Source organism: Empidonax traillii, unplaced genomic scaffold (genome assembly GCF_003031625.1).
Source record: "Empidonax traillii isolate 1590-97213 ecotype Southwest subspecies unplaced genomic scaffold, ASM303162v1 scaffold20:size5563877, whole genome shotgun sequence".
Lineage (NCBI taxonomy): Eukaryota > Metazoa > Chordata > Aves > Passeriformes > Tyrannidae > Empidonax > Empidonax traillii.
This window is the reverse complement of record NW_020955213.1, coordinates 3,093,040-3,117,008: the sequence shown is the minus strand read 5'-3', so window position 1 is coordinate 3,117,008 and position 23,969 is coordinate 3,093,040. Positions and strand designations below refer to the sequence as shown.

At 39.5% G+C, this 23,969-nt stretch overlaps 1 protein-coding gene and 1 long non-coding RNA gene across 4 annotated transcripts in view; one reads left to right on the top strand and one right to left on the bottom strand.

The window, feature by feature from the left end:
* Positions 1 to 11,722, top strand: part of LOC114065232 — a 12,073-nt gene extending 351 nt beyond the window's left edge. The window contains exons 2-6 of one of the 2 annotated variants that reach the window (XR_003572901.1): positions 6,894 to 6,945; positions 8,316 to 8,450; positions 8,525 to 8,650; positions 10,738 to 10,824; positions 11,610 to 11,722. This is a non-coding gene — a long non-coding RNA (uncharacterized LOC114065232). Of the gene's footprint in view, positions 1 to 6,893; positions 6,946 to 8,315; positions 8,451 to 8,524; positions 8,651 to 10,737; positions 10,833 to 11,609 lie in introns of those variants that run through there. The other variant, XR_003572898.1, reaches the window with a different exon arrangement.
* The window catches only part of NRK (Nik related kinase), a 91,054-nt gene continuing 69,379 nt past the window's right edge, over positions 2,295 to 23,969 (bottom strand). For both annotated transcript variants that reach the window (XM_027898911.1, XM_027898920.1), the window contains exons 24-31: positions 23,722 to 23,880; positions 21,917 to 22,060; positions 20,613 to 20,747; positions 18,727 to 18,827; positions 18,022 to 18,171; positions 14,871 to 15,030; positions 6,811 to 6,950; positions 2,295 to 6,023 (exon numbers count right to left, since the gene is read on the bottom strand). In XM_027898911.1, coding sequence (XP_027754712.1) covers positions 5,940 to 6,023; positions 6,811 to 6,950; positions 14,871 to 15,030; positions 18,022 to 18,171; positions 18,727 to 18,827; positions 20,613 to 20,747; positions 21,917 to 22,060; positions 23,722 to 23,880 — 1,073 coding nt within the window. In that variant the 3' untranslated portion in view covers positions 2,295 to 5,939. The remainder of the gene's footprint in view (positions 6,024 to 6,810; positions 6,951 to 14,870; positions 15,031 to 18,021; positions 18,172 to 18,726; positions 18,828 to 20,612; positions 20,748 to 21,916; positions 22,061 to 23,721; positions 23,881 to 23,969) is intronic.

Below are 23,969 nucleotides of genomic sequence, written 5' to 3'. Positions count from 1 at the left end.
GCGGGGACCGTGGGAAGTGGCGGGAGAAGGGCGTGAGGGGGTTCCCGGTACCAGGCGCCTTAGTCTACTCCCTCTGCCACTGTAGTGCATTTGCCGACTGGAAAACCTGTTGCTTGAACCATTTAAAACAGACGAAAAAAGTAGACAAAGGGGTGTAAACCCCAAGCTTTTTCTGGCCTGTAGACTTCCCTAGGAATGGTACGAGTTTATGTATTTCATGTAACATGCATTCCTTAGTGAGAAAATTGAAAACAAATCAGTCATTTTTCTTGTTTATGTTGAAGCCAAGTATTGAGTAAAATTTCCACATGGTGTCTTTTTTCCCCCCAGTAAACACATGACTTGTGTGGACTGATAAAATGGCATTTACCACTTAAAAAAATGAACATGACCCCAAAAACTGAGGTTGCACAGGATGGGATTTCACATCACATACAAGCCTTACCTGGAGAGCTGTGGTGTAGACTTTTTTTAGTTATTAAATGAACCTATGGGAATAATGAGGAAATCTGTGGACTGTTGCCAAATTATCCCCACTTTTGTCTGTGCTCAAGATGTGATTTGCAGAAGAAACTTATTTATACAGAGGTAACTGTTACATGTTCATCTGTTGCCAGATTTTTTTCTTATTGTAAGTCACTGTGGTTTTATTAATGGAAACTGAAGCTGTACCTTTTGTGGAGCAATAATGGACTGATGTGGACTAATAGGACTATTAATACTTTATACTGGATAAATGTGTATGCACTGCAGTTTCAGATACAAAATAGAAGTCTTAGGAACTTGGTCCTGTTACCTTCTTTCTCACCAGCAGAGGTCTAGCTTGCATACCGATTTCAAAGCAGGGTTAATCTCTTTTGCTGACAGCATGTCAACAACATGTTTTAATGACTGGTCAGGTCGGTGAGTTCCTCTAGATGTGATTTCCCTACCATAACTGAACAGAGAGACTGATGTGATTGTATTAAAAACGGGAAGTTCAGAAACACTAAGAGAATCAGTAATCACTGGAGATGAGCCATCAGCAGGTGGCTGTATCGAATCACAAAACCAGAGATTTGTGTTATGTTGAGCCTGTTCCATCGGGGTGTGTGAGCAGCTCACTGAAGACCCTATGATTTTTATATACCTACAACCAAGTGTGCTAAACCATACCTCTGTTCACCTCTGGGGAATCAACAGTCTGGAATTCTCAGAGATAATGAGCAGTCAAGCATCTTGGTTTTTATGGACCACACACCTTAAGAAAACAGCAGTTGGCGTCTACAGCAGTGACAGTGAGGAATGAGCTATGCTGTGTAGGAGGATGTTATTACATTCTGTTAAATATTACATTTAAAATATGTTGGAGAAATGAAAGGCACAAAGGAATAAAAGATGAGGCTCTAGATTTAAAAATATTACTTGGTGTGCAAGGTCATGAAGCTTACTGTAAAAGTTGTTCACCACAAAGTGTTTTGAGGACAAAAATGGGAAAGTTTTCTGATGCATTTCCTCATTATCTCCTAGGTGCTTTTGATAAACCGTCCTAGAAAATCACAGGAAGTGGTTAAATAATGCTAAAATAGCATTTTAGGGGATTACCCAGCTGACATCCCCTTGCCGTTGAATCAGCTCTATGTACTTTAAAAAGCAGTTTAAGAAAGTGGTGGGCTATCAGCACGAAGATCTCTTACACTTGTGGTGTGTTGAACCTTGATATATTGTGCAAGTTTTAGAATCTATAGAAGTCTTTTATACGGACTGCTGTTTTGCTTATGCTTCATTTAACTTAAATACAACTGTCTAAACATGGAACTGAACTTGTAAACCAGTTTTTATGATGGTCTTCAGAGAAACAATTTAATTCCAGACCAATCTGACACCATGTCAACAAAGTACTTGTACATGTAACAAAGTACTTGTACATGTAAAACAAACTAGTTCTTGTAGCATCAATGCCTGCAGGCTGTGATTTTGGTCTAGTTCCACTGCCCTCATCCCACCAAGTATTTGTGCAAAGAGATAGGTGCATGCACAGAAATTCACCTGTGAAGCTCAGCACTGTCCGTCACCATTACTAGCACTCTGTCTAGGCTGGAGTCACACTGTCACCTCGACATCTTTATCCACTGCAAGGAAATATATTAATTTTGTCCCTACAGGCAGATGTTGATGTTTCCCTAAGGATAGTGAATGGATTTGGAAAACAATAACAAAGGTTTCTAGGAAAACAATAACAAAGGTTTTTAGGATTTTTACAATAGCTTATGTCACTATAACAGAATCTTTACAAGCATGATACTAGTTTTAATTTTCAGAGTATTTTTATTACCGTTTCAGTTGTACAATTTCAGCATAGGAAACAATACATAATATACAGTACATGGCTTGCATTGTTCCCAGGTTTTAAAGTTATGTGTCAAGGTTCAGGCTGCAGAATAGAGTTCACCATTCCTAAAATGAAAGCAGGCACATACATACAGTTCTAATTGCGCAATCCTGTGTGGCAAATACAACATTAGGAGCACCACCTGCCATTAGGACACTGCATGGACCAAAGGATTACTGACATGGATCCTTAACGTTCTGCCCTGCTGCCCCTGTAGCACTTGTTCATGCCAAATTGACATCACTAGAAAAACACATTAAGCAGTTCACTCCTTGGTTTCAAAGGTTAGTGAAAGGGCACAGCTAGTGAAACACCTCACAAAATGAAGCTACAAATCTGATACACATTTTGCATAGTTAAATTTATGTCTGGATAAACTTAGATCACTGGATTTTTGTTTTCTTCTGGCCTTTGTACTTTTGCTTCAAGCTGAACAGTTATTCAAAACACTCTCACTCAGTGTCCCCCAGTCACTCCAGATACCTTTCCATTTCTTTGGTTGCTCTCTTTTCCTTAACACTTTAATCTTAACCTTTTGTATTCCTCCTACAGCAATATGCTGAGCCAGACATCCACTTCCTCCCCCTTGCTACTCCTATTTATTTTTTTTCGGCTTTTCCCCCCTCTTCCTCTTCAGTCACTTCCACTCTCTTCTGTTACTCTTCTCAACATCTCTGGGCTCTTTCTCATCTTCAGCCATTCTGACTGTCTCTTGATAGACAATGCTACAGTCTTCTTGTTCCATCCAGTTGCTATTGCTATTTGCAATACCACCTCTAAATCCTTTAAAAGCATTCACCTCTAAGGGCCTTGTTCTTTCCATATTTACACGAGTATAAACTCCAAAAATTCCAATGGTTTTACATAGTAAGTAGAAGATGAAAATCCAACCCATTGCCTTGAACTGTAGCTGGAAAGAAGAGAGAGCTAATAGAGGGAAACAGAATGAAAAATTAAAATTCCAATGTAGTAGTGCACACTCCCTCTCTTGAACTTGGAGTTGTTTGTTTTTTCCCCTCTTGGTATGGAGTTAAACATCTCCACAGTGTGTCAACTTACTGTCACAATTTTCTGTTACAATAATCTCAAACACGTTTGCTTCTTTGATATGGGTGGTTGTTCTAAATTTCCCCCGTTCTCTGCTAAATTCTTCTTAACTAACATCAGGAAAAAAATCAGCCTTCTACCTGTTGACACCAGAACAGGGGAGGGAAAATATTCACATGCATCCCCTGTAATGCAGAGGCTGCTGAGATAAGCACACTTAAAAAATATTATAGGGCAGCCTGGATCACTTGATTGCTTATAGCACAAAGAGTTTTGCAAGCAAGTTTTGCACACCTACTGTGTGCAAAATGAAAGCTCTTCCTTCACAGTCTCTCAGACTCTTAAGTCAAAAGCAACGAAGTTGTAATTCTGATTGTCTGCAATTTTTTTTTTCCTATAATTTTAACTTTCATCTCTGTTTCTGTTACAGGTTTGGGCTTGTTTGGTTTTGTTGGGGTTTTTTTTTGTTGCTTGTTTGTTTGTTCTGTGAAAGTTGAACTAAACAAGCCCATGTTCAGTAGCATAGGAAGCCAAGCCACGTTTTGCTCATTTGCCCCAGCCCTGGCACTGGCAACAGGTAGGAACATCACTACAGTCAGACAGAGCTCCTGTTGTCACACAGCTCTGCCAGAACAGAGTTGCCATTCAGATTTGAAGTCTGCTCACAAGCTGATTACTTACTTACATTAAGAACCACACTGGGTATTTAATTGCAGATTTTTTTAGTATGGCTTTAGGCTTATTTTTCTGTTAGTTAAACATTTAAAAGGAAAATACTTTGTAAAAAAAACCCTATACATTTTGAGATAAGCTAAAAGTGCAAGGTTAAGAACTTTGGAAAGTGCAGTCCTCCACATAGCCAAATATAGACAGCGACAGTGCAGACATCTCCTGACCTGCCTGCAGCAGTTGAGGTGCCAACATGGGGAAGGGGAGAAAGGGTAATTAGCCCCTAGTTTGATTCTCTGCTGACATATACCAGGATACGAGTTCTGAGCACCTGTCAGTCACTGCATGACTGCCAACTCTAAGTGAACCTGTCACACTGTACAGCACACCTACCAGTTTGAACAACTTCATTTCTGCCCTCCTTAGTCAACACAGAATCATCCTCCTTGAGGTAGACGACCAAATATTCCAATACACTTTCCCTGCACCTTTCAGTATCAAATATTTCAAGTAAAAAATACCTATTTTCAAACACTGTAGCTAGTGATTTCACTTTAGCCTACAGTATCACCCATACTGTATCATGTCTGGAATGAGCTCTTTTGTATTACATTTGATGCTTTACATTTTCAAAGCACATCCAAAAATCAGCTAAATGAGGATTGCATTAAACCCTACAATTTAATCATAGTATATGATTATATATAGTATATATATATTATATCTCTATAGTTTTATGGCCAAGTTATAAGCCCCTGAGAACAGAGTTTATGCAGAAACACTGGCACCAATAACACTAGTGGACGCAGCTTTATTTAGATGCAATTAGCATAGAAAGCACCTGGAATTATTTATATTTTCTATTTATAATAGATTAACTCTTTGGATAATTTTGTAACTATATTAAGAATACATTTGTTAATCTTAACATCCATTGCAGAAAGATTATATTTACACACAAATACACAAAGACTTGATGTGAAAGACCAAAAAGGAAGAAAAGAAGGTGCCTGATCTTGTGCCCTTATTTATATACATGGGTAGTGCCTTTAAATCAGCTCATATGAGTGTGGGTCCCAGGTGTGGATAAAAATAACAGGTTCTGGTTCATAATGCTTTATGCATCTATTATTCTGACAAAATACTATTTAAACTGTTTTTACAAATACATTCTACAGTAACTGTGTCTATGGGCTCAGGCATCCAGCCCTGAGAGAAACACAACGTCTGCATTTGTAAAAATCCCCCCCACATGTTCAGAATTAACTGTTTTTACAACTCTGCACTGAAACGCACCTGTCCACCCAGCACAGGGGATGATCCCTCCAGTGTCCCAGTCTGGGACCCACCAGGAACAGTTGCTCTTTATTATAAGACTTGGACAAGTGAGTCTTGGTGAAACAGTAACAGCTTGCTTGAAATGCAAAACAAGCTAAAACGCAAAACAGGCCGAAACGCAACTCAAAATAGATTCAAAATGTGTTTTTATATCTATCTGCAAATGCTGCTGTCCAAAAAAGAGACTTCAGTTCAAGATAACAACATTACATTATCTGTGAAAGTGAAACCATACACTTTTCAGAGTACAGGAGCTTTTTATATTGGCTGCATTCTTCATTAAAGTCTCCTAATACAATCTTGGTTTGCAACATACTTTTGAAAACAAACTAAACATGTTTGCAACATTTGACAGGAAAGTGGAATTCTTTCCAGACTGAAAGAATATGAATTTTGATAAGTCAGTAATGACAACATTTTTGTAGGTAAAAAGTGCAAATTTGTGTATATTACCTCTAAGAATTTCACACTATTACCTACGGGGAATTTCAAAGTGTCCTTCTTTTGATGTGCTTTACCAGTTGAATAGTACATTTTGACCAAGAGTCATAAAGTATATTTGACTGCTGCCTCCTGACTGCACAGATGCAAAGAACACCTTGAAGGGGGGGAAAAAAAGGAAGACAAAATTATGCTACTGTCAGTTTACATTTATGAGAATATTTTTACTCATATAGGAAGATTGATAGAATGCCACAGTCCCAAATACAAGGATATATGGAGATCACAAATCAATTTTAATCCCATGAGAAACTTCTTAAAGTGAAACTCTACTTGTGGTACAACTGGATTTTTAAAAATATATATTTCTTTTCTAATTTGAAAAGACACAGGAAAGCATTTAAAAATAATCTAAACAGTTTGGGGCTCCAGTTTTCTAACTATGACAATGGGATTAAGAAGGTTTCAGAGAACATTTATCACAATTGCTATATACAAGAAATCATACTTGATTATCCATACTTTGGTGTCTGCAATTAAGAGTGTTGTGGGTTTTTTTCCCCCACGATGGCTGCTCTGAACTGCCTGTAATTTCAGTAGCCCAGGAGAGGCAGTCCTGCAGCTGGGTGTTTTTGGGGCTGACTCACCAGCCCTTCCCACTATACCTGTGGTGTGGCCAGTTAGCAATGTCTGGATTTCTTATCACCTCTGATAGCAGTGAAGGCTGGGTGGAATTGGGAGTTCTAACAGAGCTCATGGTGGGAAAGTGCAGAATAACCATAGAGAGGGCTTGTGGGATCAGTGACTACATTGGCTTTGAATGGGGAAGTTATACTAAGGTAAGAAATAACCAATAACAAAGTTACAAAAATTAACTGGTCTTAGTGTCATAGTCAGCTATTATTCATTTTTGCTAAATCAACACACTCTAGTAATCTCTGTACCTTGTCATTTCTTTCACATAGAAATTTTAGCTTCTGTGCTTTCTTGTGCATAAATACTCCTTCCAGATTTCCTGTCTCCACAGAGCGTAGTTCAATGGCTTTCTCTCCCCAGCCCATGACCTGATTAGATTGAAGGTAAGCTAAAAGAAAAGAGAAAGATAATTTATACTATTTAACAACTGAAAGATTCTTGCCTCTTTTATATCAATATGAATCTGATGCATTTCTCTTTGATAACAATATATTCTGATTATTTGTATTTGAAATTTACACAAAAAGCCGTGAGGATAGTAACTAAATTTCAGTTTCTCCTCTCAGACTTATTCTGGACTCTAGACATAAATCTTAAATACTGTTGTACACCTTAGATTCACAAAAGGTTGAAGGTGAAACCTCTGAAGGGCATCTTTTTTAGACCCGGCCCCAAAGCAGGGCCAAATTAGATGGCACTACTCAGGACCTTGTCAGGACATGTTTTGATGGATATCTCACAACCTCTCCAAGACACTGCTGCAACGCATCATCAATTTCAATCTTAAAAACTTCGTCCTAATACCTAATATGATTTTTTCTTGGTGCAACTTGTGCTCATTTTTGCCTCTCAGGCTTTTAGTATCCAAGAAGAGTCTTGACTGTCTTCTCTGTACCCATCAGGTACAGAGACTGTTCTCTGTCACCATTAGGAAGCTTGGTTTGTATTTACTATGAAGTTCAGCTTAGTCTGAAACCTAAATAGTTTAGAATTTGAGACTATGCCATGATTAATTATGTGTCCTTAGCTATTGTCTTCCTATCACTTGGTTATGTGCAGTATGTCCAAAATCAAAAGAAGATACTCCAGCAACTGTGGAAGCTTACTATGATACTTCTTTAAAGCTGGCAATAAGAAACTGGAATAGCAATGAAGGAGTTAACACCACAAATTTCAAATTAGGCACAGTTTCAATGAAAGCTCTCTGATTAGTGCATGTATGGGCTTCCAAGGTAAAATCACATTAGTTATGCTCTATTGGTAGTCAATGCTAAGAAACTGTTCTTCTTGCTCAACTATCAACTGTTATTTCATTAGCCTGAGAATCCTGGTGCTCTGAAATGATGTAAAGGGAATGCGTGTATTGGACTGGGTTTATCTTCAGTGGACAGGGCTCGCCTGCCCTACATTACTAGTGTGAGCAATGTCTGTCTCGTAAAACTTTCCATGTTGCTTTATGTTTTTGTCTAAAAATTAAACTTTCAGCACAGGCTGATACAGGAAGCGACAGCCCATGATCCTACTTGGAGAATGACAGCAGAAAATAAAAGCAATATGCCTGAGTGTCTGTATATACTGCTTTTAGCAGTGTTGATTTAAGATTAACTTGGAAACTTTGATTTATAATTGTTGTTAAAGTGTACGAAAGTCATACCTCCTTGGAAACGTGTGTTTTGGCTACAATTTTTGTGATTTTAATTTCCTCAATTTCTATGAATTTGCTCTAAATCTGTTCAGATGACTGTCTTTTCAGTTACTATTTGTGCACACTGAAGGCTCCCTGTCACAAGAGCTGAGAGCAAAACAATTCTTTCCCAGTATCCCAGTCATGAGGAAAGGGGAAGAAATCAACCTGTTTTAAAAGCAAAGCAGCAGTGAGCAATTGAGGGTAAGTGGCAAAAGAGGAGGGGTATTTTCTAAAACTCAAACACATGAAATCAATACATTTTTAAATCTTTTCAGTTCTTAGGCTGTACAACAGGGCATCACTGCTGTAGGCTGTGAGTGCGTCATTAACATTTCTGAACCACTGCAGCAGTAGCAGGGTGAGCCCCAGGGCAGCACCCAGTGAACTCAGTATCTGAAAAGGTAAGCCCAGATCACATGTAAAGTGAAGAAGATAAAAATGAAACAATACTCAGACTTCTACTATTTTTTGTAACTGACAGCACATTAACCTCTTCAAACTTGGCTTTTGAAACAACAGAGGCAGAGGCACAGTACGGTTCTGGGGGGTGGGACAGCCAGGCAGGTGCATATATAAAAACAGCATGGAAGCATCCTGTGGCTACACTGTGTAGTACAGGTCAGATAGGTTTAGCAACAAAGACTTAATCCACTCCTAAGTCTCCTGATCTTTTCCACTACATGAAATCTGCACTCCAGGCGTCAGTATGCTGTGTCTGTATCAGCTGTATCTGTGCCTTTGGCAGATTTCAATTTGATAGCTTCCTTTCAGCTCCCAGTAACCACTTCATTAAGCTCTGCTGCAACCTCTAGGTCATTTGGGATAGAAAGCCTGGATGACTGGACCACTACTGCCGTGTTCAGAAGAGACCTGACCTCCAAGCAGTATTATAATAGGAACATCATAAACCAGATACACCAAGTTCAGCCCAGATGCTCTGCTGGTTGGCCATTGTACTGAGAACTTGTCAACTAACAATGGCTGATTTAAGTACAAACAGAATAAAAACCTCAGTCTTGTAGCAGAATAAAAAAATTCTCAGATTTGTGAAACAACCTGCCAACAAAATGGCTCCATTATACCATTTGCAGGGTTGTCTAGTTATAAGAATTTAACTATACATGGAGATTAATTTGGAGGATAGCAGTCTATGAATTCAAAATTTAATATCAGGTCTTGATAATCTTCCCATGTGGGAACACTTTAGAGGTGTTTGATGTGAGATGAACTGGGAGCAGATATTCAAAGTTGTCTTCTTTTGGAACAATAGCTGCTATACTACAAGCAACTTGGGAATAGTTACTTTGAGTCCACTTTTCACCTTGATAAGCTTTAGATAAAAATGTCCTGTGCTTCTAGCTGGCAACATAAACACAGGTGCTTATATTACAGATGGTACAGGTTTTTAGCAACCCTAGACTTAACAGCCACTCTGATCCTTTGCACAGTAACTAAGCAGAACAGGCATATACTGACTCAGAATGATGTGCCAGTAGCTGTTTAAGCTACTGGAACAAAGTTATTCAGAGTTCCCTGAAGCTCCCCTGCTTCACCCAGGTTACCGTGTATATTAAAAGACCTCCAACTGCGCATGAACTGTGGCTCTTGCTACATGATTTACCCCAGCAGTACAACCTGGACATCAAAGAATACATGCCACAAAGCTAGTGTAGCAAAGTGAGCTCAAAGTCAGTTTCTTATAAGGTGAAAGCATTAGCAATGCTCTGAACTTGTGCAAGACTTGGTATTTCCTGTTTACCCTGTGTATTAAGTTGAGTAGAGCCAGGGAGTGCCTGTTTCAAGGGAAAATGGTAGAGGGAGATAGGAAAGGTTAAAGAAATCACTGAGCCATATTGGATCCATTAACTTCTATGAAGTTTCACTGACATGAGCTACTGATCTCACACCAGTCTCTCAATGAGACAAGTGCAGTTGGTACCAGAGAAGCCAGGTACTGTTACAATCTCACATCCCTTCTTAACCTTTCTTTTTTAAAATGTTTGCCTTTTAAAAAAATCCCTTTTCTGATCTCACATACTGAATTTGGCTCACTGCCCTGTAAGCAGTTATTCCCAACTGACCTCTGCACGAGAGCAGAATCAGGCCAGCTTTTAGCAAAATATCATAAAACTGGGCTTTTCTGATTAGTGTTACAAAAATAGGGCAGGAAAGGACCTTAATGCACCTTTTCTTCCATCCATATCTCTGTACCACATCAGTATCACTGGTGACAGTTGTTTGTTTAACCTGACCTTAAAGACCTCCCGTGATGGAGACTGTAAAAATTCCCCACACAACTGATTCCAGATAAACCAAAAATTTTTTAAGATGAAGAAACAGAACATGATATAAAAGAGTCTGACCCACTTCTGTGTACAGGGTGGAATAAAGTGTACACTGCGTTACTGAATGCCTTTTTGGAGACAGCCAGTATGTGCAAAGGTGAAACTCATTGCAAAAAAGCCACTGAATTTTGCTTTCTATACAGGTTTGTGAAAATTGCTTCAGGGAAGTGTGGAGCTGGGCAAAACACACAGAGGAGAATATCCAGTGATGAATTTGGTGACAGTAAAAGGTACCATCTACTGCTGAGTACACTGCTGTAGAACCCTTCTTTGGCCTTTTAGTCAAACCCTCTTTTACTAAACAAGAGATGCTAGAGAGTCAAAATGAAGGAAAAAAAGCTAAGGCTGAATAAAGTTGGATAAATTAAGAAATTGGCCCTGGAAGGCCAGTGTTTTCCTGATGTATGTTTTGGTTCAGTAAAAAGGCCTAAAATACAGTAGAAGTGATACCCCAACCCAGAAATGCATCTGGGGTGGCCATTTGCTTGTTTGAATGGCTTTTGCTCTTCCCTTGGGGAAAAGCATCCAGGAGATCTGACCAACATCAATCACTCCGATACGAGCAGGCATGTTCTATGCACAAGCTGGACAGCAACTCTTTCAAGAACTGGTGAGTATGGTGGTAGAACACTGGGGCAGTAATCCTACCACCTTTTGGTAACGCTTTCTCTTTCTCTTCATAGTATCCTTTTTGCTTCTAATATGTACATGGAAAATGAAATAAGGGCTTTTACTGCTTCCACACTCTGGGAATATCCAGATTTGTGTCAAACCTCTAAGATTACATACTGTAAATAATTTATTACTCACATAAAAGGGCAAAAGTGCTCCCCAATCTTATTAACTTGATGTTTCTTAAAGCCTTTTTAATCCTGTTTTATAGAAAGAAAATATTACATCTATATTTATATTTAGCCCTACATATGTGAAGTATCTTTCAGCTTAAACATAGAATACTTCTACAATTTTAATTTCCCATGGGATTTGAACTTCCTCTCCGATTTCTTATTAAAAGATCGGTCACAGAGGTCCCAACTTTAAGCCTATGAGTAAGTTATATTTAGATTCCCTGCCCTAAATCCATTGATTATAATACAAACTATTTTTTACTTTTTGTATCAAAATATTCTCACCTGAGGTTAACACAAGACCCTTTTATCTCTGCAACACAGAGTGAAAATTTTGAGGTAAGCTCATACAGACTTCAGGAGGTCTGAAACGGGTCTGAAAATGTCCACCAGGAAAACAGGATCTTTTAAGAAACTGCCAAGTTTCCCCTAAGCTGGGCCATTAACAGTTAATTCACCCTTCTGTCATTATAGTTAATGTTTCTGTCTGGAGCCAAGAATATCAAAAGATTAAGAAAATTAATAGGAGTTAGTGGGAAAATTATTAAAATAACAGTTAACGAAGGTTCTTGTTTAAAGTTTGAGTTGTGTGTTGAGTTATAGGTTGGGTTAGTTTTTAGTGGAAATGTGATTCCAATCAGAAGTCAAATTTGTTTTGTACCACATAACAAAGATTGACAGTTTCTGTTCCAACGAACTCCATTTCTGAGATCCAGTAGCGCTGCAGCAGCAGCAGAAATGCAAGTGGTCTCAAGGTAACATACTGGAAAACGTTCAAATGACAACTAAGAGGGGCTGTGTGGAGACTGCCCTTCAACTGTGGAATCTGCCAAAGTACAGGCAATGACAGAGACAGATGGATGGAGACTGACACCATTCCTTCCAGAGAACATCCACAATCTTGCTTTCTGAGCATTAGGAGAAGTTCTCTAAAGAACTGGCTGTTTATTCTCCTCTCCTAACCTTATCATCCAAATTCATCAATTCATCCTCTGCTTCCTCAGCAAGATGTTTCATTATACCTGTCCTAGCTTCCTGTCCTGGGAGAGGCTCCACCTTCCCACTTGGTGGTGCCCATTTCTCTGGACTGACTACAGTGAAAACCTAAAATTTTCATATAGACAAGCTTCTGTACAGTAAGATTCACCCAGACAGGATGCCACTCTCAGAAGCATCTTCTCCATTCCTTCTGTTAAGATGTTATCAACCTTGAGAAATTGAGAATATCATGCCTAGACAGATGTATACCAAAGGATGTTTAAATTAGAATAATTAACTGATATAAAAGATAACATTCAGTTGGTTCTAAGTGGTGAAGCTTAATTCATTTCAGTGCCAGCTAAGAACGTGCAAGGAAAGTTCTACTGAAGGCAGTGTGATTCCCAGGCTGCAATAATGCTTTACAAACCTCTTGTATCTGTGGGTTTCATGAGTCAGTACTTACAGCAACATTAGGAAGAAGGACTTAAGCTCTCCCTGGTCCACTTCTGAGGCATTCACTAGATTAAGTGCAAAAGCTTTGAAAGAAATCAGTGCCCAGTGACACAAACTGCAGATTTCCAAGAAGCAGTCTTAGATCTATGCAACCCTTCTTGCGTAATCCCCCTTTCTAAAGCAGGATGTAAGAAAGCCCTTTGTTCCTGATCTCTCATCTGTCTTAGAAACACACTGTCTAGTAACAATGACTGTTTAGAGCATGGCAATAGTAAGGATGATACAATTAGGAAAGTTACAATACAAAACCAATTACAAATAACATCCATAGTTTAAAAAGTATTAAATATACAATTAAGGTTAATCTCTGACAGGACACTTATATAAATGCAGCTGATTTTAAAATTGTTTCTTCCCAAGACAGAAAAAAGGACTTCTAACTCATGAAGTACTTGTGGGAAAACAAAGGAGAGGCTTTCAGTGAAAATTTATGAATTAGTCATTAACTTAGCTATTTATGAAAATCATATAACATATATATGCACCATAGGGTGAATAAGACACCGCAGTTCCAAGAAAATGTTCATGTTAAGTAAGCTTGCCACTTTTAGGAAGGCATAAGCACATCTCATAACAACATGCTTCTTGAAAGCTTCTGTCTCTTTCAGGCTGATTCATCAGTCCAGCATCCAATTACATCAATACGTCTTATTAAACTCTTCTTTCCCTGGCTGAAGAATTGCTTTTTCATTATCGATTATTTCTTATGGTGTTTCTAACATTAATTCAGATGGGGTGTAAAATTTCAGCATATCAAAGACCATTAGATATTCCTACGAAAAACACAGAATTGATATATCTTGATATATTTTGATGATGCCCTGAAGCTCTGAATCAGCCCAATCCAATATGGACTGAAAATGGGAGCTAGGGCTATTCAGTGACAGGCAGAAAGCACTGTACAGGTCTATAACCTTATACCCATGTTTTGAAACTGCAGCAGTTTTGCAGCTTAATGTTATTGAAATGATGCAAAAAAATCAGTTGTCTTGTAGTGATCTATGTTCCAGAGGAGGGCTTCCTGCCCTCAGCACTGTTGAAAACCTTCCTCAAATGTCAAACCTGGCATTTACTCAAGGGTGTTACTCTACTGATTTTAATGGGCTTTTCCTAAAACTACTCAGCTAGAAATGAAAGAAGAAAGGTGAACATCCTTGATTTTCACTCTGGCATCCAGCTTCTTCGAAGCTAACACCATGCTTCTGTACAGTCTAAGTGTCTTGGGCTTGTTTTGTTTATTGGCATGTTTGTTTTAAAATGCAAAAGAACAGGAATGAGACAAATTAAAAGTAACAAGTAATAAAAACAAAAATCTGCCTGTGTTGTTCTTGGTTTTCCCCATAGTGTTAGCTTGAAGCCCTCTGGGGAAGGTGAAACAAACAGCTGTCCTGGCTCCATTACAACCAAAATCTCCTCCTACCCAGACAACTGCAAGCATGGGGAGCTTGAGAATCTGTTATAAATACCCTGGGCTGGCAGCCCTGTGAATTTAAAGTGATAAAATTAAGGGGCCATTTGACAGCAGTTACAGATCTCTTCAGTAACTGACCTTTCTGTAGCTGTGAATTTGTACATAAAACGCTGTGAGCTATGAACAACCAAAGCACCTTTTCCCCCTCTGTAATTCACATAATTCTCTCTGTGAGAACTGGTGGCAAGCTGCATCGCCAGTGAAGTTCATCTGTATAGTCAAAGTGTGATGCAATAAGCAGCGTGGCAGGAATACAGACTGTGATCCAAATGTGAAGCCCCTACTGCAATCATTGGCTGTGTTAACACAAACATCCATAAATCTGTTTACTCTTTACACATCTGCTTTGCTCAGAAGTTGCTTTATGTGCCGTACACTTTCACATGGATACAAACCTCATAAAGAAGTCAGGCTTCATGCAGCAGAATCTTGTATTTAATGAAGAGCTATTTTTCATACATACCTACAGATGCCGGCATTTCTCCCCACTGTAAAACAGTCTCCTTTGTGAAATGCCCATATATATCAATGTAGATGCCTTCATCTTCATAGGTGAGCAAAAGCTCCATTCCGCTGGTGTTCGGGAGGATGATAATGGCATGTGGGCGAATAGTCCCCTGGATCTAGAATCATATTTTACTAAGATTTATATCAGAACATGGACTGCTATTTTAGTGATGACATCAATCTAACTAGCTTGGCAGAGCAATAAAAACAACTGGTTCATGGAAAGTGAAAGAAACGCCCGTTCCCAAAGGCTGAATAGTTTGCTAGTGAGCCTCTGAAACAGGCTTTCTTCCCTCCTCCCCCCTTGAATATGACAGCAGGCTTGCAAACATATCAATGTTCAATATTTCACTTTAAATTTACCAATGTTAATTGGTTTCAAGAAGCCATGGAGCCACTGAGACACAATAATATTTACTTAGTCACTCACAAAACACTTGCATAATATAAACAGAAGAAAGGTGAAATAAATTTGAATTCATAATTATTTCAGAAGATAGAGGAAGGACAGAAGCTTCCACATTCCAGGAGATCAGTGCTTTCACTTTCCATGATATTTCCCTATCCCCACTCACAAGTTAAAACCTGCAAATTTGACAATATTCACCTTGCTGTGAAAAGTTACCTGGACCTTTCAAATTCGAGCCCCTCTCTGTCCTTCCCTTCCCAAATCCCTCACTACAAACAGTTCCCATTTAACTGCTGTTGGGCACACCTCTCTGCCAGCCACAGGAACAGTGCAATTCACTCACACGAATCTCTCCCAGAGGCCAACATGTCCCAAACAAAAAATCCCCACAAAAGTTGAGGTATACAACCATGAAGGTGGGATTTTATGGAAGCGTTTTCAAAAGAAAAAGAGGACAGCCTTAAAAAACAGTAACAAAGCATTTCCTTGTTTAAAGCGCTACTCAAAACAGGATGTTAAATAGTAAATTAAACCACCACAATTAATATTTTTATAGGAAGCAGATGACTGGAGCTTTACATCATTCTCACATGCCAGCCACACACAGAGATGTTTTTTTTTTCCTTCAAGCACAGACACTTAGCACACTGTGAGGGCACAACAAACAGTAAAAGAAGCACTGAAGCTGTACTTGCCAAACCGAATACACTCAGGCCAACCACTTGACTCCGTGCCTCCGCAACAACTATCCGTAACACTAGAACGGGTATCCAGAGCCGCAGAGCAATTTTAATGCGTTGCCTTGGGACTCGCATGAGCGATCGGAGCAGGTAAGAGATGAAGAAAGAGGTGGGGAACCAGGAAAAGAGGCTACCAGAAAGCAAGAGTATCTCAAGTCAGCCTGTTAAAAAGTCTGGGCTGTTGCCACCAAAAAGCTCCTTGAGAGAATTATCCAATTCTAGCAGATGCTCTTTAAAATGATAAAATACCAAAAAAGATAGAGCCGCTGTAGCAGTCGATTTATTTCAGGTCTAAGACTCTAAAGGGAAAATGTATTTTTAGTACATGCTAACTTTTGGTTGAAGAGTGCACACAAATTCAGCCAGTCTTAGAGGTGCCCCACATATTCAGGGCAGTCACCTGGGAAATCTCTCTCATCAGGTACCTAATTGTATTTGCAGCCTGTTGAAAAAGCAAAGCCTCTAAGAAGGTTCACTTTTTTCTTTGCCTTTCTTCTCTTGGGCAATTATGCTAATGATCTCTTTGACAAGTCACTGTTCACCTTGGTCAAGCAACCCACTTCCAGAATGGCACGTAGGTACCACACTTCAATTTATAAACTGATGTGGATTTACCACAGTTGCATAGTTAAAGCTACTAATTGTCAGATTAAAAAAACCCTCTAACAATAAACCCTATAACAGGACAGATATTAAGTTCCTTAAAAAAAACCCACAACACAGAAATAAAAAGTTCAAGCCTTTAGCAGGTGATTCAACAGTTGGAACAGCTAAAAAAGTCACTTCTCAATGAAGAGAAGTTTCTAAACTTAGCAGCCATCCTCAAACACTGTGCCCATCTGGAACACAGGTCTGACAGGACATGAAGGCTGTCACTTGCCAGGGCAGCAGAGTGATCAAGTGGCTTGCAAGGGAGGCTTTTCATTGGAGTTGAAAACGTGGGACTGAGAGTTGAGAAAAGTTAAAAAATAAATGGATTCATGGCACAGGCTGCAACATGCAAATCTGGGATGAGATTTCTTCAGATGTCCCAAGCGTAACTTTAGGACACGTGGCCTTGGGATGCAAGGAGGCCATGAAACCTGGATGAGCTAACCCTCGGCCCCTGTGGAGCACTGTTGACTTCAGGGAGGTTTCCAAGTGTGCACTGAAGTTTCCTTGCCAGGAGCCTCCCATTAGACTGGAGCTAGTCTGGAACTTGCCACTTTACTGAATATAAGCCCTCAAGTTTCTCTGGCTTTTGGGACTCACAGCTTTGAAAAGAACTATCTAGAACAGCTAGAAAATAAGCAAACAAGCAAACAAAAACATTAAAACCATAGCACAGACTTCATATTGGACAGCTCTGAGCCTTTCATTCACTTCTGAAGGGGAATTTGCTGCATTTGAGTTTAAGCAGCAATTTAGTGATCACCAATCACCTCCAAAAGAGACACAATATGTACACATCAACCTCAAATCAACGTTTTCATGCCAACTTCTTGACAATTTAATGAGAAAGTCTAGATGAAAATGTAAAACTTCTTCTGAATCTACAGACTGATTTAACAGGCAACTGAATGGTAAGAAGATGTGCAAATTTATTCAGTTCAAAGTTGGGTTTCTGCAAAGTCTGCACAGTGGCAGATTGTAAAAGTCAGCTAAATTCATGTAGATATTATTGTGTCTTTGACTGTTAAGTCCTCAATTTCCAGGACAAATCGATTAGAAATAGTACTGTCCATGCAATAGGCTTTCTGATATTAAACCATTAAGACCGATATCCTAAATGTGATAAAAGCATTTTAACAATACTTCAGTCTTATAGAAGTATGAGAAAATTGGTTTTCTATTTAGCTGTCATACAGTAATTATTCTCTTATCCTGTCTTTTGAAAAACAGCACAACTCTTAACCTGATCATCGTCAATATATAGCCCAGAGAAAAAGGCAATAATGTTGTTTTTTGGATTATCTTACGTGTGTTGGAAGATACAGGTCATACACAGATCCAGAGTCCACATCAATAGCGTGAAAGCCCACTACTGAGCCATATATAACCTTCAATCTCTGTCCATTTTCAACAGTCAGGTCAACTGATAGTGGTTTGTGATGAAGTGAGGTAAAGGACTGGAAAAAAGAAAAATATAAAATATAACAAAATAAAGCTGCTGGTTTACAGATCTACATATACAATCTTAAGAATTCTCAAAACTCAAAAGTTGGACAGCTATTTTTGTTAAATAGTAGGCTATATTTAAGGAGCTGAGTATCCATCATCCACTGAGTTGCAAGGACAGTTGGATAATTCACTTGTGGTTTGAAAAAGAAATCCAGATTCTAGAAATGAACTAGGCAAAAATCAGGCTGAGTACCACTTGAGTTCAATTTCATCCCTTCTGAGGGAAATCAGCATCAACTTTGTGAATTCAGATGTACATTTTGGCAAAGCACATGTGCTGCATTTGGCTGTGGCAGAGACAAACAAGTTACATCTAACAATTGTGACAGTTTTATGCCTGCCATCTCCAATGTATGTCAAATGAGCTACATTTTCTTTAAAAGAATCCTCATTTTATCTTTAACTCAAATAAATGTTATACAAAACAAACAAAAAAACCCAAAGAGTGGATGAGAGACAGTGAGAGACACTGACACATCTGAACCAAAGTGATTTTCACGTACCTTAAAAGCCATGAATTTGTGATAAGGCTTTGGAGCCCAAGCATAAACCTCCACTGAGTTTTTCAAAGCAATTACGAGGAATTTGATTCTCTCATATTTTACTGTAATACAAGAAGAACAATTCCTTAGATACCAGACAGACACTTAAATCAAAGGCCATCTCATCACATGAAATCATTTCAATGGATTACTTGTAGAGGTAGACATTATCCAGCAAGAGAGACTAATGCATTCAGGACATCAGTGTTTAATACCACCAGTGACAATACCTTGACTGGAACCTATAGTTAATTTATTTTCAGTACAGCCAAATGACTGTTAACAACATTTATATATTGCTTTTCATATAGCAATGCAAAAATAGTAATAAATCTTACTACTCAGAAAAAAAGGTCTTGACCCTGCATCTGAGCCAACCTATTTGATTTTTTAAGTGTGAACACACCCCAACAGCTGGTTATGAATAAGCTGCTGTTGGAGGACTGGTGGTTGTTGGCTGAACAATTCTGTAAGACTCTGCAGGATGAATTTTCATTTCATTGTTCCTCTGTGGGGTTAAATCCCCATGTGCCAGCGTGGGCGAAGGACTTGCAGTTTTCTGAGATGAGTAAGCATTTACAAGATGAGCAATTTCTCCACAACGATTAAGGTCATGTTGGGCCCATTGAGAAAAAATGAAGAATCAGGCATTGAAAATTAATTTACTCCTTGGCAGAGTAAAAACACAGTGTACAAAGACAAGCATTTGCTTTGGAAGCAGGATGTTATCTCACATAGGCAGAAAACAAAAAACCCCAGCAAACTCCACCAAAATACAAACCAGCACATTCTTTTCCTCTTTTACCTGGAAAAATGGCTGCAAAGCCAAAGGTCAAGATACAAGAAGATTCACCAAGAGAAAAGCAGCAGCAGTTGTGCTGTCAAAAAAACTAAGTGTGGCTTGTCGTATGTAAACACAGAAGCTCCTACCAAATGCTTGCCTAATTTTAAGATAAGTATTTTGGTTTGTAATTTTTTTTTTTAATAACACAGCAAACTCAAAGATGACCAACTGAAGTGGAATATGTAGATGCTTAGCTGTAATCACAACTCAAGTAACATCACACATTTGTTTCACATTCTCTCTTAGGTTTAACCCCTGCCTCTTTTAAAGCCAGGAGAGCCAGCTGGCTCACATCTCCTGCACTCCTCTGTAGCACAGCTCTGTTTGACTTTGAAGAAAGTGTAATTTTCATATACTACCCTTCAGCACAGAAAGACTTGCATCATAGTTCACACCCTCTCACACAGTTAAATGACAGAAACTATCACAACACTGATGCTCATCTTCAAGAATGAGCTGCCTGAAAGCCAAAGAAAAGCAAGATGGATCATTTCCAGTGTGTAAGTTTAAACAAAGGTATATTTGGGTCTTTCATGGACCTAGAGAAAGGGATGAGCTGTAGCACATCCAGTCTGATCTACCTAAGGACATCCTATAAATACAATTCACTAGGACTTTAACTAGGTCCAGTTTCTTAACAGTTACTCAGGGCCAGGAGGGAAGCTGAACAGCACAGAGGTGGAAAAACTAAGTCTAATTAAAACCCTAAGTAACTACAGAACAACTAAGCCACCGACTGAGCACAGATCGTGGCTGGCACTCCCTCCTTCCAGCAGTCACAGGAAACAGCCATAACATCATCCAGTAACTGCTGCAAAAAGAGCTGCTACCTGGAATGACAGGGACCAAAGCATCTGCCATGTAAAACAAGGAGGCTTGAAAGAACAAGAGATATTCAGAGCAATACAATCCTGAAACAAAGCTGAACAAAAATGCTGCTGTCACAAGATGCAAAAAGAGGATGATTAAGTACCTCTCCAAGTTAAAAACAGGAAATTCTTACCGACTTTGTAGTGCACACAGCCTTCCAGGTCACCCACGGACACCCAGCCCTGCCGCTTCTCCACCTCTGGATCATTACGCAAAATTTTATTTCTCAGCCATGACAAGTAATAAACCCTCAACTTATTCTTCTTCCCTAGGGTTTGCAGAAAGAGACAGAAGGCTTTAACTCTCTGAACTACAAACTCTCCCCAACTTACAAATTGCCAGAGTTTTGTGACCTTGAGTGCAGCAGGTCTTTGTGCCTTGCCAAGGTGAGAGAACAGTCCAGTGGCACAGGAAGAAAGCCCTGTGTGATGGGGGCATGCAGAGGGGAACTGGCACATGAGCAGTCCTATGGCATGTGTGCTTACCTTGTTCCTCAAGCTTCAAGATTTTCACACCTGACTAAAATTCTTCCCTTCTCTACAGACACAAGTATTATCAGAAGAATCACACTATCTGGCATTTACTCTGGAACACAGGCATGTCCTACAATGGCCATTTTTAAAAAGTGATTAATTTAGTTCTAATTAAATTACAATCTTCATTACAAGTAGCTACTTTTCTTTTGGATGGCTTTCCAGGTGAGAATTATTTTATCATCTTTCATCTCAATTAGTCTTTCTGTTGCTTTAGTTTGTAAGTCTGTATTGTCAACTGCAGCCATGGACCACAGGTTAGTCTGAAGAGAAGGACTGTGCACATCATCAGCTGGACCTGGCAATATGGGACAGAGAGCTCTCACCATCACCCACCACGGCGAGTCTGGACTGCAGACAAGGAGCTGCCATTCCCTGCTGGACCTACACACCTGTGACCTTGGTATGTGCTATGCACCCTTTGAGGCCACTCTCATCCATGGGGAATAAGGGCAGAGTCTGAGCTGTTTGCAGCAGAGGTTGAAGACCTGCACTTAATGTTACTGATGCTCTCACAATACATGTCACTCTTATGTTACTTGTTGGACACAGGATGAGGTTATTTAATGATATGTTAACAGAATTGCATCTAGATGGTCATCACCACAGAAACAAGCTGAATGACAAAATATAACTTGCTGAGAATCAATCCATTTTAGGAATGAAACACTCTGTACTTCCCACAAACCATTTTGCACATTAACCAGGTAATGAATTGTTCCAAAGCCTCTCTGGAATGAGAATGTAAATGTTAAAAATTCAGGAGAATTTTCCTATTAACAAGAATAACTGTCCTGCGATTTTCTGAAAGAGGAAATTCCTCAACCTAGTTTATAACCCAATTCTTCTTCTTAATTGCTTCCAACCCCAATGCAGGTCAGATACTTTTAGACACTGAACTAACCTGATATAGTAATTAGCACATTGAGTCCTTCCAAAACATCCATTTGCTGAAATCGTCTCCTTGTAATCAATGTATAAACTCTTCCTTGCCCACTTCTGTCCAGCAGCCACAATCCATTCTCTGTTCCCACCAGTAAATTCACTCCTGTTGATATATGAAAAAAACTCTGGATAAGTCACCTAATGATTCAGAGGCCACCGAGTCTTCACTGTTTTGCGAACTGATTCTTATTTAGTCTCACTTAATGGTACCTGATAATTTCTCTGTTGCTCTGTGGATGACCTCCCACAAAAACAGATCTCACCATTACAGTTTTTACCCAGCAGAACACTTATATACCCATGGAACCTGAAGGTTGAGTAGTTCTACTGAAGTCAATGTTGATTTAAACAAAAAGGGAAATGTTCTGTGAACCTGAACTTCTCAGGTGACCTTGGAAAGTGTCTGTGAGCAGTGAAGAAGTCTCAGTCCAGCACCACTACACTACTGAAACAGGGGATCCAACCAAGTGATCAAAGGGTCCCTACCAATTAAGAAAACAAAAAACCCCAAACAAAAAATTCCCCCCTAAACACTCTTTTTCCAAATACAACACTCAAAGCACAGGGGGACCAAACTTGTGGGAAGAAGCACTGCTGTTACAAGGAGGTGCAGTGTTTGTCTGAAAACAGTCTGAGTTTTGGAAGAATGCCTTCAAATGCTAAATTAATTAAAGGATTGAATCCATCTGAAATCCAAGTGCTACTAGGGAAGCGAAGGCTCCAACGGGTTGCTGACATCAGAGGATGTCAAAAATTGTGTTCAGCTGGAATGACAGCTAAGTTTCCTAATCAGCAGGTTCTAAAGACACGACATAAGGTATCCTGCTGTAACAAGCACCCTACTCCACTGCCAATGCTCTGATGCTCTTCAGCCTCAATGCATACCTAATTACAGACCTTGCCACACAGCTCTGTTCTTAATTTAAAATCTTGGATTCCTGCAAACACATAATACACAAAATCTGTGAAGCTAGAAATCTATAAACTAGAAATCTATACTTGCTTTGCATAATGTTTTATCTACTTAATTCATTTGCCATTTCAGGCTCAAAAAGTGAGGAGTAAATGTCTGGGTGAGTCCCACAGAATGAGCCTGTTCTTTTGAAGTAGAAAGATGGTCGAAACAACTCAATTGCTCAGCTAGTGAGCAACTGGGACAAGGTCTACGGTTGTGGAAACATGGTCTGACTACACTCTTCTTGATTTTACACCATGTGAAGCGGATCCTGTAAAAGGGGTGTAAATTTACATGATTCAGTGAGATTCTGAATGAACACTGACAGCATGAACTAAGCCAAGCTTTTGGAAAGACTGATGCCTGACCGGCTTCAGATTCTTGGAATACCTTACACAGTGACAGTAAAAGGCTTCCAGTTTGGATTATTTCCACTAGGTCAGGGCTCAGTGTGATCAGCTGTACTCACATGCAGCTCAGTCAAGAGCAAGTGTCATGAGCTGCGCAAGCCACTAAAACATTTGCAACTTTCAGCTCTTCCAATGAGCAGGGTTTCAGTTTGGTGCTCAATCAAAATATTTTCTCATTCTGATGCACAAAGTCCTTTGCAACTGTAAATCATCTGTTTGCCATCTCGTACCAGGACGGCAGTGCCACGCGAGTGACGCAGGTATCTGCGCAGGGACACACTCCAGGACCCTCTGCCAGGAGAGGTGCAATACAACTGTGAAATCTGCCTGGCATACCCTGCCAGCCTCCCCTGCTGCTGCCTTCCCTCCAAACACATGCCCAAGTTCTCTCAAGCTTACCCCACAAAGCAGCACAAAGGACCTCTGAGTTGAATTTCTTCTTGTATTTACGAATTTCTGGGCTGTCACTCTGCGGGCGGATATTCGTTGGGTTGACATTGACAACGGAGCCCTTTCTTGCATTTTCCCTCCTGACAGGCTCAGGTTTGGCACTAGATGCTGGAATGAAAGACATATGCAATCATGAAAAACGTGAGTAAGTGGCTACAGCTCATATTTGACTTGTTTGTGGCAAAATGAAAGAAGCT